General features: G+C 32.5%; 5 protein-coding genes across 6 annotated transcripts; 3 read left to right on the top strand and 2 right to left on the bottom strand.

Moving 5' to 3' along the window:
- The first annotated feature begins 126 nt into the window (after positions 1–126).
- On the top strand, positions 127–2,344 carry LOC7471568 (uncharacterized). Its single transcript, XM_002309563.4, has 7 exons — positions 127–382; positions 502–544; positions 633–725; positions 871–933; positions 1,089–1,184; positions 1,395–1,472; positions 2,061–2,344. Exons 1-7 carry the CDS (start codon positions 240–242, stop codon positions 2,145–2,147), a joined length of 603 nt encoding a protein of 200 aa, XP_002309599.1. The 5' UTR covers positions 127–239; the 3' UTR covers positions 2,148–2,344.
- Positions 2,345–2,867: 523 nt separating this feature from the next.
- LOC7495752 (uncharacterized) lies at positions 2,868–6,062 on the bottom strand. The gene is made up of 3 exons (XM_002308604.4): positions 5,786–6,062; positions 3,998–4,120; positions 2,868–3,529 (listed from the first exon to the last, which is right to left on the bottom strand). The coding sequence occupies exons 1-3, from the start codon at positions 5,937–5,939 to the stop codon at positions 3,318–3,320; spliced, it is 489 nt and encodes a 162-aa protein (XP_002308640.1). The 5' UTR covers positions 5,940–6,062; the 3' UTR covers positions 2,868–3,317.
- Positions 6,063–7,361: 1,299 nt separating this feature from the next.
- LOC7471567 (notoamide E oxidase notB') lies at positions 7,362–9,058 on the top strand. 2 transcript variants are annotated; one of them, XM_024604781.2, is made up of 2 exons: positions 7,362–8,099; positions 8,372–9,058. In XM_024604781.2, the coding sequence occupies exons 1-2, from the start codon at positions 8,064–8,066 to the stop codon at positions 8,870–8,872; spliced, it is 537 nt and encodes a 178-aa protein (XP_024460549.2). In that variant the 5' UTR covers positions 7,362–8,063; the 3' UTR covers positions 8,873–9,058. The 2 variants fall into 2 exon arrangements, with proteins under 2 accessions (XP_024460549.2, XP_024460550.2); XM_024604782.2 differs by having other exon boundaries at positions 8,180–9,058.
- Positions 9,059–9,361: 303 nt separating this feature from the next.
- LOC7495751 (V-type proton ATPase subunit c''2) lies at positions 9,362–11,588 on the bottom strand. The gene is made up of 4 exons (XM_002308603.4): positions 11,412–11,588; positions 11,243–11,320; positions 9,973–10,143; positions 9,362–9,759 (listed from the first exon to the last, which is right to left on the bottom strand). Exons 1-4 carry the CDS (start codon positions 11,513–11,515, stop codon positions 9,588–9,590), a joined length of 525 nt encoding a protein of 174 aa, XP_002308639.1. The 5' UTR covers positions 11,516–11,588; the 3' UTR covers positions 9,362–9,587.
- Positions 11,589–14,902: 3,314 nt separating this feature from the next.
- LOC7495750 (F-box/LRR-repeat protein At4g14096) lies at positions 14,903–17,402 on the top strand. Its single transcript, XM_002309561.4, has 4 exons — positions 14,903–15,069; positions 15,217–16,725; positions 16,846–17,028; positions 17,132–17,402. The coding sequence occupies exons 2-4, from the start codon at positions 15,232–15,234 to the stop codon at positions 17,267–17,269; spliced, it is 1,815 nt and encodes a 604-aa protein (XP_002309597.3). The 5' UTR covers positions 14,903–15,069; positions 15,217–15,231; the 3' UTR covers positions 17,270–17,402.
- Positions 17,403–21,897: the final 4,495 nt, after the last annotated feature.

Below are 21,897 nucleotides of genomic sequence, written 5' to 3'. Positions count from 1 at the left end.
TTTATAGTGTGTGATTGATGTTTTTATAGTCTCCATAGTTTTCTAAATTGGTCTATCCAGTCCCCAAACTCAGAGAATCATAATTGAGTTCTTATCATTCACTTTAATCAAAACCATCAAACGGTGAAGATCAAATCAGACCTCATCATCCTCAAAAACACCACAAAAAACAATTCCATTTTCAGACAATCAACAAGCTCAGAGACAGACAACATACGACGTCTTACAGGGTTCCAAGGATGTCGTTTTGTTCATCTATATCAACCCCACAGTCTCTGTCTCTCCTATCTAAAACCAAGCCCATCATCAATGGAGGAGACTACAAACTGGGCTCTCGCTTTAGAGCTTCTGCTGATGTCCCTGATTTTCTCTCTGCAGATTGGTATGCAAAATTCCTCCCTCTCTCTCTCAAAGTTTTCTTCTTTTTTTTGTTGAATTATCATATTTAATTCCCTTTAAACTCTTTTTTTGGGGGGTTTAATTATGATGGATACATTACAGGCTTGAATCTCGAAGGAAGAAACCATTTGGCCCAAGATTAAATGTAACTTTCTGACCATAAAAATGATGAAAGAAGTTAACTTCTTTTTTTGTCGAAAGAGTATCAAATTTATGTTAAACTCTTGTTATAGTTTAGTGCAGAAGAAGCTGTTAATTGCCAGCTTGATGCATTGAAGTATAATGATCAACCTCGTCAAGATTATGGGATTGAGGTCATGTATAGGGTAAATTCTAAGCACAGCCCATGTTGATTTTTATCGTTTTTGTTTTTGTTTGTCTCTCTTTTTTTTCCGAAGTTTTTTGGGGTTTAACTATGCAGTGTTGGGAGTTGTGGCTAATATAATTATCTTGTGTTTTTACTGTTGATAGTTTGCTGGATTTGATCCTTTCGAAAGGTCTACTTATTTTGGGCCATTTTTTGATTTAGGGCAGGTCAGTGAATTCTGTTTAGAACCCTTTAATATCTTAGTCTGTGTGTTTGTACCATTGAATTCTACTCATGATTCTGTTATATCTTCTTGTGTTTGTGTGTTATATGTGTTAATTAATACCTCTTTTTTGGGTTGGCCGACCTAATTTCATTGCAGTTTGAAAGGTTTAGGAGGATTTTTCACCATTCGACATATCGAGTGTTGCTTGGTCACAAGGAGAGGAAGATCTTGAGCAGTTTGTTCGTGAAAGAGGTAGAGTTAAGACATGTTTTGATTCTGTTAGTAGTTCATTTTGTTTGTTGCTTGACAAGCAAATGAGTTTGAGTGAGTTCACTAATGGATGCATATGTGCTGGCCAAAGAGGATTTTTGTCAAATTATGAGTCATAGATTCTTCTAAATATAATAAATCCTCTCTCTTCTGCTGTATATGTTATTTGTTTGGGTGTTATGGATGGAACAGAATCGATTCAAACAGAGGATATGGATTCGGGGGAATCGCCCTGAGGAGGAAGAAATATTTCAATTTACCATGGTTCAGGTAGCTGTACCTTTTGCAGACTCGTCTCACCTGTATAGATAAATCATGGTCATGGTTATCTTTTACGATGTTTCCATATAAGATTGCGTTGACTTAGGATGGTACTCTATCAGTAGTTGTTTCAAAAACAATTTTGGATGATTTTACTATAGATAGTCAGCGAGCCTTTAGAGTCATCGATATGCATTATCATACTGTTCGCTTCAGACTTGTTTTTACAGTCAAATGCAAGTTTTTTGATGTTATGCTCACTCAATCAAGTTGCAGATCCAAAAACTGTAATTATTTGAATTCTTAGATCTGACTCTCTTGTTTGGAAGCCATGCTCTTTTCGAGGACTGGTCATCAGGCTGACTGGTAATCCAGTGACCTCCATCATATTGATGCAAAAGTCTTAGGAGGTCTAGCTTATTGGAAACCATGATACTTGCCCATCTTGCTTGCTAGCTAGCCTTCTGCGAAACTGTGTGGGGTTTAAGATTAGTGGTTTCATTCAGTCATTTTACTTTAGAATGATAATAATGTAGAGCTTTAATGCACTCTCCATAGTCATATCACCTCTTCTAATATGTCGTGGCGGCGTGGCAGAGAGTCGGTGGTTCATGGGATGGTTATTGGTTGACAGAGTCTCTTCTTCATGATGGAGATGCTTTTGCTGGTGGTTTGGCCTACTAAACATCAAACACTGATACAGTATGGCTTGACTGATGAAAATTCTGCTTTCCCTGATAATGAAGCATGGCATAATTTGCCTGCTCTCAAACCCCGGAACAATGTACATATATTATAATCAATTACTGTCAGACTTCTGTAAATGAAAGCTGTATATAAAAGCTCTTCAGAATAAAAGATAAATGTACTCCTTGGTTGCTTCTCCATGCATGTCCGTACTTGGGTCTAATACACCTGGCCAAGCCTGGCTCTAGTATGGAACTCTACATAAAAAGGCCAACCGGTGTAGCCTGTAACTACCAGTAATTATGACATAAAAGGAAGGAAAGAGAGATAAATGGGGGCGAGAGAAAATGATGTTTGGTTGCATCTACATTGTTATCCAACTCCAGCTCATAATATTGTTCTACCTGGATATCATAATATTGTTCTACCTGGATATGAATTTCCCAATAGTTACAGTGGATACATCATAAAGCTTCTCAAACTCTTCTATCGAATCATGTGAAGCTATGCAATACCTGAAACTTGTCTACCTTGCATAAACTCTTCTATGAATTATATAAAGAAATGCAATGCCTGGACCTTGTCTGACTTTTTGAGCAAGCACAGATCGAAGTTGATTGCAAGCTATACATGGCTGTTGAATATATGAAAGGGGACTGGCATAGCCGTAACATTCAGAGCCTTCAGATCAGCGATTGTAAAAAAAGATGATGGGTGTACAGGAATTTTGATAATATCTCCAAGCAAAAAGCATTCATTGTCAACAACGCCTTGCTTATATAATTGTCTTGCTAATTTTCAGATGATTTGGGTTTCAAAATGAACACCCAAAGAAATTGGTCCTGCTTCATGCACAGTATGAGATCACAAGATTGCTAATTGGTTCTCTGATCCGTCTGAAAGACAGCAAACAGAATCTTATAAAACAGCCAGACCCTTCTGAGTACCTCAAAGAAAAACAGGACTACAAAAATGTTTGTGCAACTGCTTAGAACCATAACAACTCACTTGATCCACGAATTTAGCAGGTGATCTTTTAACCCATCATTTCATCAATAGTATCTATAGAACCTCAATATCAGTATCTGATATTGATAGTACAACTAAACCAAGGTAAAGCTCGGTAAATAGGCAAAAAGTGGACTCCCAACTTAACTACTAGCTCTTTTAATTCTTTGTCTCAGTGATGAATTTTGTAAGAAGATAGCAGTCAGGCGGGGTAATGTTCGTGTAATAGTTCTGGATGGTATCTGTGATTTCAAATCCAAATTTCTTGTAAAAGCTGATAGCATCTTCATTGTTTGTCTGCACGTGCAAGTACATCTCAGAAATATGTTGCTTTGAGCAGAGATCAATAACATGATTCAACAACTTTGTACCTGCGCAATCACACAAATTCGATCAGTAAAAGCACATGCCAAATCTTTCTTTCAAAAATCTTTGCTTTCTGTTCTGATTTCAGAGGAATAAATCCAAAAACCAGAGGACTTTTTACTTTTTAGCAAAGGGATTTCAACCGTTCATAATTGTAAAGTGCAATAGAGTTCACGATACTTCACGATTCTTATTTTATATAGTGACTCCACAGCTAACAATTTGCAATACCTATTAGGCCAGTAGGAAATAAGAAACAAGGAGGCAGACAGCAAACAAATAAAGGAAGTTAAAAATGTGTTTAGCAATAACTGGTTCAGGTTCGAGGAGTAGATTTCTGCCTTTTCTTTATGCACTTTTATTTGAGCATCGCTCATTCTCTGAATTAACAAAGATGGTTTGTGTATCTGAATCAAGTGCATAATCAAAAAGCATGATTTCTACCATAGGAGGAAGATAGGTGATTTGCTCACCAATGCCTAGGCCGCGATATGGTGCTAAAACACCTAATGTCATGATGTAAACACGTAGACCTCCACCTTCTTTCTTCTCCAGTCGGCAAGCAATTGAACCGACACAGATGTCACTGTAATATGCTGGAAAAAAAAACAAAGTTTAATACAATTGACTTTTCATGAAATGTTGCCCTCCAGCATTATGTATTGAGATGACGTGAACATTGCCACACTTCATGTATCTTTAAATTATGTGTATATCACATTTTCACTCATCTGTGTGGTACATGTCTTAAAAAATGGAGGAACAATTAATTACAAGCACTGCAATGTTTATTCTATAGTGCACTTAGATCTCCACGATGGATCCATAACAGAAAGACATGTTCTATATATTTCAGAACATAAATCCAAGAAAAACATATTTGGAAGTGCTCAAACTACATTATTAAATAACATCATATTGCTCAATAGTCATCAATCCGCTAAGAAACCAATGGCTTCAAAAAGCATCTTGATAGACAGAATACACAACTTTTCCAACTGATACTAAAAGCTTGCAGTTTGGGATTTTCACAATACGTGAAAACCTCTTGGCACACAATTATCTCCCACTTAAAGGCAATGAAATTCACAAAATCAGGAATCGTTCCGTGCGCACTGAAATCCATAAATTCATGATCTATTGAAAACATCAGCATAGCAAGAAACTAAAAGGCAAGATAAAACAGACTTGTTAATACAATCAATGAAATTCAGGAATATACACCATTCAAGATATTTGTTAAAAATCATGATATCAGATGATCAAATTAAGAAGTAATCAAAACTACAAGACTTGTTCATTTGTATTTAACAAAGCTGAAATGTCAATCCTAAATATAAACATTTTGCCCCAAAGGAAATGGGTATAAATTTAAAACAATCATTGGGAAAGAGTTTGAAATGCTCTACAATAGAAAATAAATGCTTGTCAAATGAGCTTATCAACAATTAGGATCTTGAGATGATAAGCAGCTATCCACAAAAAAATGGAAAAGGACTAAAAAACATTTTACTGAACTTATAAAACCCATAAATGAATAGAAGAATGGAATCAACACATTATACAACAATCACCAAAACATTGCAAAAAGAAAGGAAAGTTGAGTCATTAAAGAACCCAAAGAAAGCCTAAAGTTACACGTCAGACTCATGCCAAATTGGTATAAAGAAACTAAATGGCCTTCTATGAGTTCATGGAGAAAATAACCCATGACGGAAATTGAAAGTGAACAAATATCAAACACGTAGGTCACTCGTGTTGGGTTGTTTCTTTCATTTTTTCATTCGCATTTCACATACATTAACATGGTCAGCGCTATCAAATAATCAAAAACATTTAACTAGAACTAGAACAAACACCAACACCAGGCGTTAGATTACTCGGAACCTCCCGTTATTGACAAAAGCAGAAACTCAAAGAATCAGCACTTTGTACTCTTAAATCCAACACTAAGTAATCACAACCTAGACCAGTTAATTAGAATTCGGCTTTCATACAACATTTTAAGGAGCAAAAACACTTTTACAAACTGAGAAAAATCCCAGAAACACCCAAAAAATCAACAAGAAAATCCAAAACAAAGAACAAAACAACAAACCCAATAAAGAAAAACCAAAACACAAAAAACCCAATAACCCATTTCACAAAATCAATATCAATAATCAAAAACCAAAAAAAAAAAAAACAAACAGAAAATAAAAAACAGAAAAGACACACACACACATATATATAGAAAAAGAGAAAGAGAGGGGTATATAAACCTAGCTTGGTGAAATCGCCAGAAGCGAGGGCATCGGCGTAGTATTTGTCATTATAACGAACAGGGAAGAGAGCAGTGTTTAGTTTCTTAAGCTGCATCACGTTCTTGTCTCTTACTCCATCTAGGGATATTGATACTTCACGCCCTGCCCCCATTTTAGATTTCTAACCAAACCCAAAGGACAAAACCACAAAGATTTGAAATATGGGGTATATAAGGCTGCTTGTGAATTGGGGTTTTGTCTTTCTTCTTGACAAGCTGTGGTTTTCTAGTTGATTCTCTGAAGTTTCTGTTTGGTTAGTAAGAAAATTCTGAAGGTCCAGTGGGCTTCATTCTAACTCTAAGATCCAATACAAAAAATGATTTAAGTTTCAGTTTTTCTGTTGGGCTTTCAAAATGTATTGGGCTTTTCTATCTATTGAGATCACCGAGGCACCGATAGCTTCTGTTTTTTTGCCCGTCATATAAAAAATATTATTTAATTAGTTAAATAGATTTTGATTTTTGCACTGGACTTATAGTTTTTAATTATTATAGCTTCTGATTTTCAATTCTTAATTTTATAAAAGCTAAAATAATATATATTTTTATTTATTTTGCTTACAAAAATTAATCTTCCAACAATTTTAACTAAATATATATTTTTTAAGATTTAATTTTAAAAATCTCAGCTAAAAATGTTTTTCTTAAACCTAATTTTTTTTTTATTAAATTACAACTATAGAATCTACCACAATATCAAACATACATTAAATCTTAATTTACATTGGAGTTTTGATGTACGAAAACTAATTCGAGAGTAATGATGTCATTTATATAAGCATAATTATAAAATCCGGTTCGGTCTGGTAAGAAAACTCAAGACCCACCGAATCAGATCTTAACCTAGATTAGGTTTCGTATCAAACTAATTTTTTTATCAAAATAATATTATTTTGATATTTTTTAATAAATAAAAAAATAAAACAATATTATTTTGAATTTTTTTAAAAAGAAAATCAAACGCTCAAATCAACTCATCAACTCATGGGTTAATCTATCTAAACAGAGATCCGAGCATTGGGTCAGGTTAAAGGCTGAGTTGCATCTTATAACAATGTCTTGTTATTTTTGTTTTTTTGGATTTGTTGATAGATTGATTGAATTTTTGGATTTTACAAGAAAGCAATCTTTTATTTTTCTTTAATCTTCCTGATTTTTTATATAATTAGGAAATTTCATAAAAAATTGTTTCAAATGAGCTAAACTAGTTAATATTAATAATTTGAAATTATATTCATAATTAAAAAAACACTTTCTTCAATTTTTATTTTTAACAATGAATATCATTAATAATATATCCAAATATTTTAAACCCCCCCCCCCCCTATCTATAGGTTTCAAGAGAGTAAAAAATATTTTCTCACAGAACATACGCAAAAATTACAAAATAGTAGAAAACACTGAAGTATCCATAGGATGAGACAAGCATGCGAGTCCAAAGGGGGGAAAAAATAAAAAATTAGTGACGACTCTAACGAGTAGACATAGGCAACCATTTGATTCTTTTCAGTAATCAAGCAATATTGCCATTTAGCTTTGAAGTAGACACCGCGTTGCCTGCCTTACTTGACCTTATGTAAAGCAACTGGATCAAATTATTATGTTTAGAGCAAGAGGGAAGCCACCTCAATTTTCCTTCTTGGAATTTTTTTTTCCTTACAGAACCATGCACCAGATGGAGAAAAGGAAGTCAGCAGGATTCTGACAAGGGATGAGAATTTCAATTTCAGAGCTGCACATTGGGCTGATCTTCATGGTCTTTTATACAAGGCACTGCCAGAAGAAGTGTTCTTGTGGGGTCGTTTGTACCTTTGCTTCAGCACTTCTGAAGACAAAACCTCGGTTAAAGTTGAGGCTAAAGTTCTTCAAACTGAAGAGATTATTGAGATAAATGGGGACTGGCTTGTTGCAGCAGATGGATGCCTCTCTTCAATTCGGAAGACATTTCTACCTGATCTCAAATTGAGGCTTATTGAGATTACTATGAACCTTTTGCATTTCATGATAATGTTTTGCTGATATGATTCAGACCAGTTAATGGTAAGCATTACTTGTTCTGCAGGTATTCAGGTTGCTGTGCCTGGAGAGGAGTTCTTGACTTTTCAGGAAATGGGAATTCAGAATCTATCTTGGGCATCCAAAGAGCGTACGCAGATCCTGGAAAATGCCTATACTTCGATCTAAACACTGGAAGTCACACTGGGCATTATGAACTCCTTAACAAAAGGCTCAATTGGATGTGGTATGTCCATCAACCTGAGCCTGGACAGAAGGTGATTGTCTGCTCTTACCCTATTCTTTAGATTTCCATGTCCTAAACTTCATAAATTTAATTCTTTTTAACCGGCCACAGTCCAAGTTTCAAGCTGCGAAAAGGTTATAGTTTGAAGATAGATTAGGGATCATTAGACCTCAGTTTCTAAAGGATAAGGAGTGCTAAGAAACATTAACAATGGGATGATATATTGAAACTCGTCGTAATGATCTGCAGCAGTTAAACCAGCTAGAGGCTAGAGCTGATATAATAACTTCGAAGCTTTTTCAGGGAAATTCTGTGACCATGAAAGTAAGTAGTGACATGATAGAAAATATGTACCAAGAAGCAGAGAAAGTTTGGGGTCCTGAATTGGTGAGAGTCACGAGAGAAACAAAGGAGCCTTTCATAAATATCATATATGATTGTGATCCTCTTGAGCAAATCTTTTGGGACAACGTGGTATTGATTGGAGATGCTTCTCACCCTACAACTCCTCTTGGAGTCAGAAGTACAAACATGTCAACTTTGGATGCAGCCGTTCTAGGCAAATGTATTGAGAAGTGGGGAGCAGAAAACATACCTTCAGCTCTTGAAGAATATCAGCGCATTAGGGTAACAGTCACTGCGAAACAAGTCCTGCATTTGCAGAGAGTGGGTCGAATCAAGCAAGGCTTAGCTCTTCCTGATCGTAAACTTTTTGATCCAATGACAGCAAGTGCAGAGGAAAGTGAAGAGCTTCAAAAGAAACATATGCCTTTCTTTGCAAGTGCTCCTTTGTCAGTTGATTGATGTCGTGCTCCTCATGATTAAGACAAACTTCATTCTCTGCAGCAGAAAAGTCTTGGGTTCTCATGCTCTTTCTTTATTTCTCAAGTCAAATCCTTTTTTGTTTTTTCAGAACACTGTGTATAGATTCATATATCTATGTAAACAAACAAGGCCTGTTTTTCAATAGAATATAGCAAAGTTGTATTTGATGAGGTGAACACTCTGAGTGCATTTAGCAGTAACAATTTACAAGAAGAGGGTGCTCTGCAATTAACTTAACGGCACATAAACCACTCTTTCTAACCAGATTAGGGTAAATTATAAGGCATCTTGCCAGAACATTATTAGCATACAATCACTAGCTTTTTTATTTATTTATTTTACAAGCACTGTTAACTTTCTTCTGAACTCTGCACGGAAAATTACACTGCCGAGTGGCCTCCAGGACCCAGAACAACTCATATCACGCAAAAGACTGCTAAAATAACAGTGTACATCAAACACCAAGAATATTAAACGCCCATCCTGCCATTGGCAATGATGCTTTGTGCCTTCCACCAAAGTTTATTTTCAAATGGACAAAGCTTAAGACTAGAAGAGACAGCATTACATTTCCACTCAAGTTTTTACAAGCCTACTACCTTTGAATTAATAAAATACCAAGTTCATTTACGATACACAGCATATATTGGGCCCCATCATAACTGATTTTTTGCATTCCGAGAAGAAAAACAAATTACACTGATCTTGCAGGCCAGGTTGCTTGAGCTGACATAATAATTCCAACAATCACTCCAAACAACCCCAGAGCACTACCAAAGATCTCAATCACAAGAATCTTCACAAAAAGAGATGAGTTTTGGGCATCAGACAGAGCACAGCTGCTTCCAATTATACCCACGCACAATCTGTTCCGCCAAAACAGAAAAAGAAAAGCATATATAATTAACGGAAATTATAGATTGGTGAATCATGACGACAGTAATGCCCACATAATTAAAATGGTCGAAGTTTTAATCACAAGCATGCCAGCTGTTCATAAAATTTTCATGTTATATACTTCATGATGCATAGCATATATTTCAGTAGAAGATAAAAGCCAAACAGATGAAGATACTAACCCGCAGAAGAGGTTTGCAAAGCCCACAATAATCCCAGAGGCAAAAATTGCATATCCAGCTCTAAGAGACTCGGGGTCATAAATCTGTGATGCTGGAACACTCTCTAACTTTGTTTGTAGAATAATTGCTACAATAACGCCATAGATAGCAACAGCCTCACAAAAAATTACACTGAGAAACAAAAATAGTTGAGCAAGTCACTGTTTGAAGGCATCATTTAAATTTCATAAGTTCAATTATCATGTAACATAACTTCACAATCAGAAAAAATGCACATTTTGCAATCACTACATCCTGCATAGGTGCATGAAGCTCAAAACTTGATAGAACTTGAAATTAATATGAGCAACTATAATCCAGTTATATAGCATCCTTCTCACAAAAGAGATGTTTCATTCATGAAATGGCACAGCATTGCATGTAGAGACACACTTTGAAAGGGGATTGAGAAGACTAGGGAAAATAATTGAACTAATAACATTTAGAATCTAGCTAAATCAGCAATACATTCATTTCGAAGCTAAACGAGACACTCTCCTTAACCCTTCTAATTCAATGTGTAAAAATCATCTGCTGGGCTCTCAAGAATTGTAACAAGAATGAAGATGCTCTAGCTACCAAGTATAAACTCACAAGAAACTAAATACAAATTGTGCACAACCACCTATAAACATACACCTCAAGCCATCTTTGCACAAGACAGTAACGTTATCTTCCCAACATAACCTTCCAAAGTTCCCACTTGCAAAAACATTTTTGAAAACCCCTTCTCTAACTAGTTCAAATCATGATGATTCCGATAACCAATTCACTAGTCCAAGATTCTGCAACCCAACACAAAAGTATTCAGCCCCGCCACAGCACCACGGAAAGCACATACAAGTAACATACACAGCACAGATCCACACCAACTCCTCCGCCCCAAAGCAAAAATTTCTCCTCCAACCACAAGCTTCTTAGTGCATTTAAATTTCTCACTAAAGAAATGCAGACAATACTCATCAATTTTGATTCATTTCTTATAGCCCACTACCAATGCAAACAACAATGGATGCCAAAAACCAGTTTGTAACCCAAACAGATACTCAAATCAATCAATCATCATCAACCAAAAAACCCCCACAAAAAAATCAGATTAAAATAAAATCCATAAAAATCAACAATTAAACTTGAAAAATAAAATCGAAATTCCACCACTTTACACCCAAATCAAATTGAAATAAAGAAAAAAAAAAGAAAATTAGGGTTTATAGTAATTTATAATAATCACCTGATGAGATTCTTAGAAGTAATGCGAGGAGCCTTGACTGCAGCACCAATTAAACTACTCCCAGTTATATAAATCCCCCTATCAAAAACACCATAGAAATCACATAATAAATAATTAATCAACAAAACATCAGGTTCAGCACACCAAAATTAACAAGTCAAGGTGGTACCAGGCGGCGCCAAGGACTGAGACACCGATGGCGATGGCGATGCCTACGGCGGAGAAAGTGTAAGGAGAGATCCTAACGAGTGCATGTGACCATGAGCTTGACATTTTCGTGATTTGATAATCTGCGGGGGTTCTTTCTTCTCCGATCTGATTGGTTTTTATCTGTGTGGAGAGAGCTCCTGTCGAGAACGTTAATTATAATTTGGGTAAACTACATTTGCATCCCTGTATTTTCACTTTTTACAATATAATCATTTTTGCGGTTTCAAGAACTTTCAACGATGGTCCCTAATTTTTAAATGATCGAGGAAAGATAATAGTTTAACAAGACATATTTTTACATGGTGAAAAAAAAAAAAACAATCGATTGCTTTCATTTTTTATTTTTCAAGTTTTACGCTAGTTTATGTGATTCTTGAATTAATTTTTACTTAACAATACTTGGTTATTAAACATATAGGGATTGATTTTATATGATTTAGTCGACTTGATAGGTTTAAAAATAACCAGAATGACTGATAAAAATATAATGTAACTTAAAAAAATCAGGATGATATCTTTTTTAAAATATTAAAACGACAACATATGAGATCGATTTGGATCAACTTGGATTAGTTCAATGTTGAAAGATGAAATTAAAAAAAATAATTAAAAAATAGCCATAAAAAATGACCCAAGTCGACACAGCTAATCTGCAAAATTCGTGACCCAAGTCATGAGAACAGGATAATTTCATAGAAAATAAATCAAAATAAATTATAAAACTATATATCTAATAAATCTAATATTAAATGATAAAATTAAAAAAAAATAGGTGACTAAAGTGAAAAAAAAAACTTTGTTTTTCTTTGTTAATTACTACAATGAAAAACAAATTCCTTTCAGTGCTTGTTAATAGATTAAGATTTGGATTTTAGTGGCTTAAGGTAGAACAACTTCATCCAATCCTTAAATTATTTTTAACTTTTTAAAAAATATTAATAAAATATAATCACATGCATGGATTTTAAGAGAAGAAATAAATGAAAGTAAAAGAAATGAAAGGATAAACAGACGTTTTATTAGTTATACAATGATCAAGGGCTATGTTTAAACTTTTAAAAAACTTAAAAATTGATTCTTGGAAAAATATAGTTTATTATCATAATATGTTTTTAGTAATATCTATCCATTTTAAATCAACAACGCAACAGGCCCAATAGAAATATTAAGAAGAAAAAGGCTAAAAATCTGGCCCACGGACCCAATCACACAAGCATAAAACCACCTCCACGGATAGAATCTTGAGTATATTACAATTTAGTCGCTATAATTTAACAAAACTAACTAATTAATCCATACAGTTTCAAATATTTATATATTACACCACTATATTCTTGAATCCCTTAACAATCTAGCCTCTTTGTCAATTCCTTATTTTTTTCTTCCCAGTTTATTTATTTTAAAAAATAGGATAAGAAAATTAAGTAATTAAAACATGGGATTTTTATTAGAAAAGGAAAATTACCTTTTTTAAGAAAAAAACTACAGAATCGAGGATGATCAATGCTGGTTTTTGGACTTTTTAATCATTGTTAGTATTATAGGAACTGATTAATTCATTTTTAATTTTAATAAAATATAGGATCTTTTGTGTTAACAAACGACATGCATCCACTTCTCCTACTCTTGCCCTTGGATTATCCCCTCTTAATTATGACTTTTCTACATAATTTCCTTTTGTATAAAAACATGTTAAAAAAATTAATATATATAATATTTTTATAAAAAAGAAATATTTAGGGTCAAATAACCAATAATGTTTATATATATATATATAATGTTTTCCCTTCTTTTTTTCATTTGTCGTCTTCTTCAATTGTAGAAATTTTATCATTCGTTTTCCTCCCTAATTATCTTATGATGGGATTGGTATCAATTCAATTACTATATCTCGGTGTCTTTAAAATTGTAATTGAGTTATCTCAGTACTCTTTCTTTGAATTTTATTTTTCTATTACAAATCTCACCAATAACTCATTAAATTGAACACAAAAAGAATCAATAAAAAAAATCAACAAAACTTAATTTGATTATGCCAAATTAAATATCAACCGAGCATTAAATTTGTTTTTCAACACTACGAAAATTCTATACCAAACCAACTAAAATACATTACCAAACTCAACCCTAAATCAACCTAATGTAAAAAGGTTAAATTGAAGAATAAAATCAAATAACAAGAAAATTAAATGACAAAAAATAATCTAGAGGTATTTGATAAAAAAAATCAACAAAATCAACTTTGATTTTGGTAAATTGAACATCAATTAAGCATCATATTTGTTTTCCAACACTGCGAAGATCTCATATCAAGTCAACTTAAACAAATCACCAAGCTTAACACTAAATAAATCTAATATAAAAAGATCAAATTAAAAAAAATCAAGTGACAAAACAAAAAAAAAACTAATTAAAAAAACTTTACTATTAAGGTGGTTCATTGCATGAACAATGTTTTCATCCCAAGTTTTTTAATTGTATTGATTAGTGAGACTAGTTCTTTACTTTATAATATGAGATTTAATATAATTTTATCCCTTATAATATATGGATTCTATAATTTAATTTTCAAATTGTTTTCTATTAATTACTTTTTTGATAATTCATCTATTTATTAATAAGATCATTTCATCCATTTCTATTAGCAACACAAAAGTAAAATATCTTTATAATTTGTAAATTTTAATTTTTTTTTCTAAAAAAATATAGATAGCTTATCAATTAAGTCCCTAAATATATCTTTCATGTGCGATTCATTTGAAAGATTTATGCATAAATTGATTTTGAAACCAAATTTCCTTTAAATAAATACAAAAAATATAATAAATGTGAAATTCAATAAAAAAGAATAAAAATACAAAACCAAATATATATAGAATTCGTATTTTCTAACTACTACTATCTATTGAAGCAACTCGTGAAAAATTAATAAAAAAAATATTATATATATATAGTTAAATAATACACATAGGAAGTATGTGGCAATAAAACTAACAATCAAATACTTGTAAAATTTTGATTTTTTTTAATATGGAATATGATCTTATTGATTAAAAATAGTTTTATTCTTTAATTCATTAAAAGTGAACTTATTGGTCATTTTTAATAATGAAAAAAGAAGATATATAACAACATGTTCAATTTTAATTTATTTTTTAGTAATTTTTCAGAAACAATTATATTTATTATGCATTAAAATAAATGTGATTTTATTCAAATTATAATGTTACATAGCATTTGATTGGATCTTAAAATCTTGAATTGAATTTATTTTTCATTGTCTTAAAATTAATTAGTCTTCATATTTTTATACCATATAGACATGTAACACATGCACTAAAATTATATACTAGTATATTAAGAAAATATGAAGAAAAAAATTGACATGGATTACTTAGGTGGATAAATGACTCTCAGAGTCTCAATGTAACTTCAATTCTCCTCCTCTACCCTAACGATCCGAAGTCGAATGCAACTAAACCTCTTGGCTCCTGAATTTTTTTTTAAAAAAGAAGCTCATGTCTAAAGAGTTTATCAGCTGGTAAAACCCTAAAAACTTCTTTCCATATGCTTACAATTTAGCCGGCTCCAAACAAGAACAACAGCAGTCTCTTCAGGTACTTTTCTTCTTCTTTTCATGATAAGGAATTATACTACAGCACCATCTCCTTCGTTTTATATAGAACTTGAATATTTTTGTTATATTCTTGTTCTTTATAATATTGATTATTAACTAGTGTTTTTTACGTTAATTTTTAACTCAGTGGTTGCTGTTGTTCATGGACAGTCCATCCAAGTTGATGGTAATGAGCTCTCGTCGAGACACACTTATTATCCTCGCCTCTACACGTGATATATTGAGCAGTCTCCCAGACCAAATTATCTATCATATTTTCTCATTCCTTGGTGCTAATGATACTGCACGTCTTGGTGTAGTGTCAAAAAGGTTTAATCAACTATGCACATCTAGCCCTTACCTGAATTTCGTTGCGGATTTTGATTCTGATTATTCTGATCCTAGCTGTTTAAGAACAAGGTATACCGATTTCTGTTCTTATGTCAATAAAGTGCTGCGATGGCGCGAAAAGACTGGAGGAGGGCTACAACGTTTGCATGTTCATTGGCACTCCTGCAAGAAAAGAAGGTTTGATATTGGAGAGACTGCTGTTAATTCATGGGTTACTATTGCTACAAAGTGTGGAGTTGAAGAGCTTGACATGCTACTCCATGTAGACCCATGGAGAGGCTATTCTTTGCCGGGTTGTGTTTATAACTGTGAATCTTTGAGGGCTTTGAAATTGAATTTGCAGATGGGGAGGTTCAATTTTCGAGTAGCAGGGTGGGACTGGCTCAAGGACCTGTGGCTAGATTCAGTTACCGTAGAGGATATATATTTTGGACAGAGGATTTCTGAATGGTGTAAATCTCTTAAAAGGCTAACTCTCGAGGATGTTGATGGCATTAGTGGTGGTCTCAATATGACAACTTCATCTCTTGAAGAGTTGACAATAAGTGGTTGCGATTTTGCTTTTACTGGTGGGAATTTTAACATATCTAGCTCATCTTTTAAGACTTTGACAATATACAGGTGCCAGTTTAAAGCCCAGAGGCATGTTAACCTTAACTGTCCATCTTTGGAAAATCTGACAGTCCATGACTCTGAGTTTGGAAAATGTTTTCTTTGTAAGATAAGTTGTGAATCTCTTGAGAAACTAAGAGTCTGTGGGTCTAGTTTCCTTGAAGCCTGCCATTTCCGCATCGCTTGTCCATCTGTTGGCCAAGTCATGATTAGCAGCTGCAGGTTTGCAGGTACTTGCGTTCTTAACATCAATAGCTTTTCCCTTCAAGACTTAACTGTGTCAGAGTGCAACTTTAGCTCTCTAGGAAGTGCTTTGCAATATTTGCCCCCAGTAAAAGACTTCCAAGCAGTTCCACGCCTCCGCAGGCACATCATTGTCAAGGCTGCAAACCTTGAGAAATTGAATATAAGCTCCTCAGATGAATATTCATATGAATTTCCTCTGAAAATTGATGCCCCCAATCTCAAGGTCTTATGGTGGGCTGGAGATCCTGTAGATTTTAGTTTTTTGAAGCAGGACATGTTCATGTCACTAACGAGCGCAGGGATTTATATTGAGCCTTCTTGTCAGCATAAGAGTGTGGAATCTGATCGTCATTGCAAGCGTTCAAAGAGTTTAATCTATTGTGCTGCCAAGCTCCTTCAATGTTTAAGTGAAGCCAGATTCTTGAGAATAAATACCTGGCCTATTGAGGTACGTACCCCTAACACATCTTGTTCCTGTTTCTGGTTTTTGTTAGACAGCATCATTGCCTTTGTTTTTCTTTCTTTTTGTTCCAAAGAACTGGTGACCATAGGCTTTTTTATGCCGCAGATTTTCTTTATGCAAAATGATTATCCCATAGTTTTCAAGAATCTACAAAACTTGGTTCTGCTATCTGATGGTTCACTTGCTGACCAAATTCCATTCATCGCCTCCTTCCTCAAGGGAATGCCTAACCTAAAGAAACTAATAATAAGTTGTTTCGATACATCCCATGAGCTTTCTGATCCAAATGTAAGTCTTAGAGCACTCTTAGCCCTTGACTCTTTTCTCCATATGGAACACATTTCAGTTGTTCATCTCTTAAACCTTCTCCTTTTTCTCTTCGTTGTTGCAGTTGATTAATTTCTTGGGCTTGAAGTCAAGGAGCTTTAATGTGACAGAAGTCAGTCGGGATTTGAAAATTGTAAAGATAGAAGCTGTTCAAGCTCAACAGTGCATGCAGAATGATGGCAGGAGAAGACTAAAGCTTTAGCTCAAGATTTTATTTGAACTTAGGCAGATATATATTTCTTACAGTATGGTTTATAAAGTTCCTTAATTATCTGACAACCTTTCCCTACAATCCATTAATAAGTACACCGAGAAAAGCTACCCTTGGATTCTAAGGATCATATAACTGTCACTGTCCCCTTCTGACTTAGAATTCTGAGACAAGTCGTCTTCTTCAGCTGGCCATGTCCATATCTCTCAATCTATATGTTTGGACAGAGTTTCATCACCTGAATTTAAGCACATTGATAGAGTCGAGGGCAGAGTTACATCTCCACCACAGTAAGGCTTGTAACTCCAGCTGATAGTCTTAAATTCCGACGAGAATCAAACTTTTGAGAAATGTTCTTGTTACCAAGTAGCATTTGAATATCGTCTCTGGTTCTTGTTTTAGCATAACAAAAATTCACTCCAAAATTAAACTAGAAATATTTATTTTCATGTCTTTATCTCCGTTCTTCAATAAAGCATGTTTCTACTCTTTTTTTTTTTTTTTAATCTTGAAATGCTAGTAACCATTTCATCTTCACTCTTATAAAAAGTTTTCCTTTTCAATATTTATAATCTCCGGAGTCCGCACTCATGTCTGAATCACCTTCTTCACCGAGACTTTCATGTGAAACTGTATCCATGTTTCAACCCCACATCAGAAGCCATTTTTCTAGCTTGACATGTTTCCTTGATTCCTTCCATTGCTCTGCTTTTCAATTGGATTCCTTTTCCTGAATTACAAATTGAAAGTGGGCAATAGAAAAGGCTCCTAATTAGAGGGACGAAATGCATCCAAAAAAGCTAGCCTTTTCCGCTTTTCTGCAATTTATCAATGGATAAATATTATGGCTCATTTGTTTTTTTTTTTTCTAGTTTTATCCCCAGTATGTTTCCAATTTCTCGGAAAGCTAACTATGTTTAATAATTAAAATATTTTTAAAATTATTTTTCATTTAAAAAATATTAAATTAATATTTTTTAAATAATTTTCAAGAATTTTAATGAGCTGATATTAAAAAAAAATTAATATATTTTTAATTAAAAAACATCATAAATTTTCTTTTTTATTTTGGCAAAAGGGCATTATCTAAAGAAGAAAACAGGTCTAGCAAACAATAGATAGATTTAATATCCTTTGTTTTTACTTTTCAAAAATACTTTTAAAAAAATTTGAAATTTTTTATTTAAAATAATTTTTTTTGAATATTTTCATATCATTTTGATATGCTAATATCAAAAATAAAATTTTAAAAATAAAAAAAAATTATTTTAATATATTTCTAGATAAAAACATTTTAAAAAATAAAAAAATTTGGTATTTTCACATCGTTTCAATGTGCTAATATCAAAAATAAATTTTAAAAAATAAAAAATATATTTTAATATATTTTTAAATAAAAAATATTTTAAAAAATAATTAATTTCACAATATTAAATAATAGAATCAGTACGAGTCCAAGTCAGAAGAATCAGAAATATAAGACATGATGATTAATATTAATCACTCCCCCCAAACGCGGTTTTGATTGATTAGTGTAACAATACCCACTAATTAACACGATGTAGCCCTTTCTCCAAACCTCCACGCGCTCCAGACAAAGAATTCTATCATCATGTATTTACTTAATTAATTGGTCAATAGATATGCTCCATGATTCATCCTAATGCTAGTTTATTATTATGATTTATTCGATTCAAAGAAAGAAATATCCGTCAATCAATTTATACATTAATTAAAATTAATTAATTAATATCACCATATACTTAGTTTTAAGTATCAAAATTCAAAAGATTAAGGGAAGGGATATACCTTATTAATCATTAGTCAACTCCTCGAAGTTAATGAACGTGATTTCTAAATTATACTAATTTTAATTCTATCATTGATAGTCTATTATCAATCTAGATGTGAGAGTAAACTAATTCAGGAATGGCAATAAACTCTGAAATCAAAAGGATTGATTTTGAGGTGTTATTGTGATTCAATGTTTTTTTTTTGTTTTTTAAATTATTCTTTTAATTTTTTTGATCGTTTTGAATATAAAAAATATATTTTTAGGTAAAAAATATTTTGAAAAATAATTTCTATCCCAATCAAAACACATTCTAAAAAATTGAAGTGATGTTTTATTGATCTCACTTATCAGCAGAGTTTTTAAACCCGGCCCGGTGATCAACCTGGTCCAAAGCTCGGATCAACCCTAATTTTTTATAAACCAAAACGATATCGTTTTAGTTAAAAAAAATAATTAATGGATTGTCATCGAGTTTTTGACTGGATCAACCGAGTTTTTTATTTTTTTTATTTTTTTAAATCCAACTCGATTCTAGTTTCAGGTCAATTAAATCTCGGATTAACCTGTTGTACGGAGCCGGACAAGATTTTAAAACTATGCTTGTCAGGTAATAATCAATGTTGTTATTTATAATAAAGAAAACAAAAGTCATTGTGTGACTCATTCAATGAAACAAAAGAAAAGAGAAAAGTAATGTCACCTACTAAACAACATGTGGTTTGTCCTCAATATGTGTTTTATTGTGTGACCCATTCAATTGAACATTGTATTTTTTTTAATAAAAAAAAAACCTATGACTTTAATGTTATTTTGCTATATTTATTATCTATCAATAATAATATCCTTCTTATTTGATTTAATTATAGAATTAGCTAGTACATGTAATTTTATTTTAAATAGCAGTTTTAATTAAATATATTTTAAATAAACTAGCAAACAGCATAGAAGGCAATTATGGACTTCAAAGCATAAACGCTAATTGATACTGTAATGTGTAGTGTTTTTTAAAAGTATTTTTCGCTTGAAAATATATTAAAATATTTTTTATATTTATATCACATCAAAATGATCGAAAAATACTAAAAAATATCAATTTTATATATTTTTTTAATAAAACATACTTCTAAAATATACCCGGAAACAAAAACCAACACTCTCAAGAGGTTAAGTTATACCATGTTTTATATCCCCAGACTAAACTACACAAGCACGCATGATTCTATATTCCCATCTGTCTCACTGCCAATTCTTGAGGAGGATTAAAGTATATAGTTGTCGGCAATTAATAAACGATCCATCAGACCCATTGCTCTACGGCACCGATATTTCTTGAAATCTTTTAATAAATAAATAAATAAATTAAACAATGAAGATTAATTCTAGGGTTTCCTCGGGACTAACTTTACAAAACAAATGTTTGTTAGCATGGTGGAATCAACACTACTTTCTTCACTGAATATGCTCATTCTATGACTAAATAATTATTCCCAGATCAATAAATTGCTGTTGTGGTTAGAAGATGCCCTTCTAGATGAAATATTAGTATTTAAAAAAGAAGATACCCATCACTGGAAGAAAATATACCCAGGCTTGTGTACAAGCATGAGAGATCAGTTACTATATCCTATCATGCTCTGCGTCATGAAGAGAAAGAAACAAGAGGAAATGTCATTTCTTCATTAGATAAGAAGAAGATACCTGACAACTCTGAAAAATGTAGTTCAACTGGTCAGGTCTTAAGTTTATTTCTTAACTAGAGGTCACCAGTTCGAGTTTCATAAATCTTAAGATCATTGAGGCTTACATGGTCGTTAACTTCAAGGTCCGTGGAATTAGTCAAGGTGCACGTAAGATGACCTGGACATTCACGTTAATAAAAAAAAAAAAAAGAAGATTCCTAACCCCATTACAGACCAATTTAACATCCTTGATGCCATGGAAGTGGGAATGATGACCAGTATCTATTAAGGTCGTAATTTAATTTAATTTTCAATTAAACTAAAATTATAAGTTTAAATAACTGTCGTAAAACATGCATGGTATGGCTCAGCGGGTGAACTCCATAACTTGTCAATCCGGAGCCTAACTTGAATCGGGTTTTACTTTAAAATAGTTTTTTTTTATCAAAACTATGTTGATTTGTTTTTTTTTAATAAAACGGTATTGTTTTAATAAAAAAAATTATATTAAGTTGACCCACCAATACACAAGCCAACTTTTTAATTAGGAATTATAACTATATATGATTTTCACGTATTGACTAGGAACAACTGAGATTAAGATTCCATTTTACGAGATTGGGAACTAAGCCGACAACAAAAATATACCAAATTTGTCCTACATACCTTCGATTTAAAATCACTAAATTTTAAGCTTTTTAAACTTTTTATTAAACTATTTGTAGATGGATACATCCCCCAAACATTAATCATGATTAATTAATCTAAAACCTGGAAGTATCAGCCGTTGAGACGCAATCAACACTTCTTTAATTAATTTAACTACTAATTAATTAAGCCAACACCACCACACACACACACACATATATATACCTTATTCAGTTAACGATGTAATTAACAACTCAGTTCAGCAACTAGGCTTGAGCCCGAGCTATATACGCTATATATAATTAATTAAAATTATGTTTTAAAAAATTAAAAGATAATTCCATCTCCAATTAATTATATGGTAATGATCAATGATAAGTACTGATTTATTTCTGCTTTTTTTTAATAGATACAAATGTTTAAATTATATATATAGATAGTATATTTAAAACGTGATAAAAAGACATTAATTTAATTAATTTTAATATTTAAGAACT

This window comes from Populus trichocarpa, chromosome 6 (assembly GCF_000002775.5).
Source record: "Populus trichocarpa isolate Nisqually-1 chromosome 6, P.trichocarpa_v4.1, whole genome shotgun sequence".
Classification (NCBI taxonomy): domain Eukaryota; kingdom Viridiplantae; phylum Streptophyta; class Magnoliopsida; order Malpighiales; family Salicaceae; genus Populus; species Populus trichocarpa.
The sequence above is the reverse complement of the archived record's forward strand: the minus strand, read 5'-3'. Positions and strand labels throughout refer to the sequence as shown.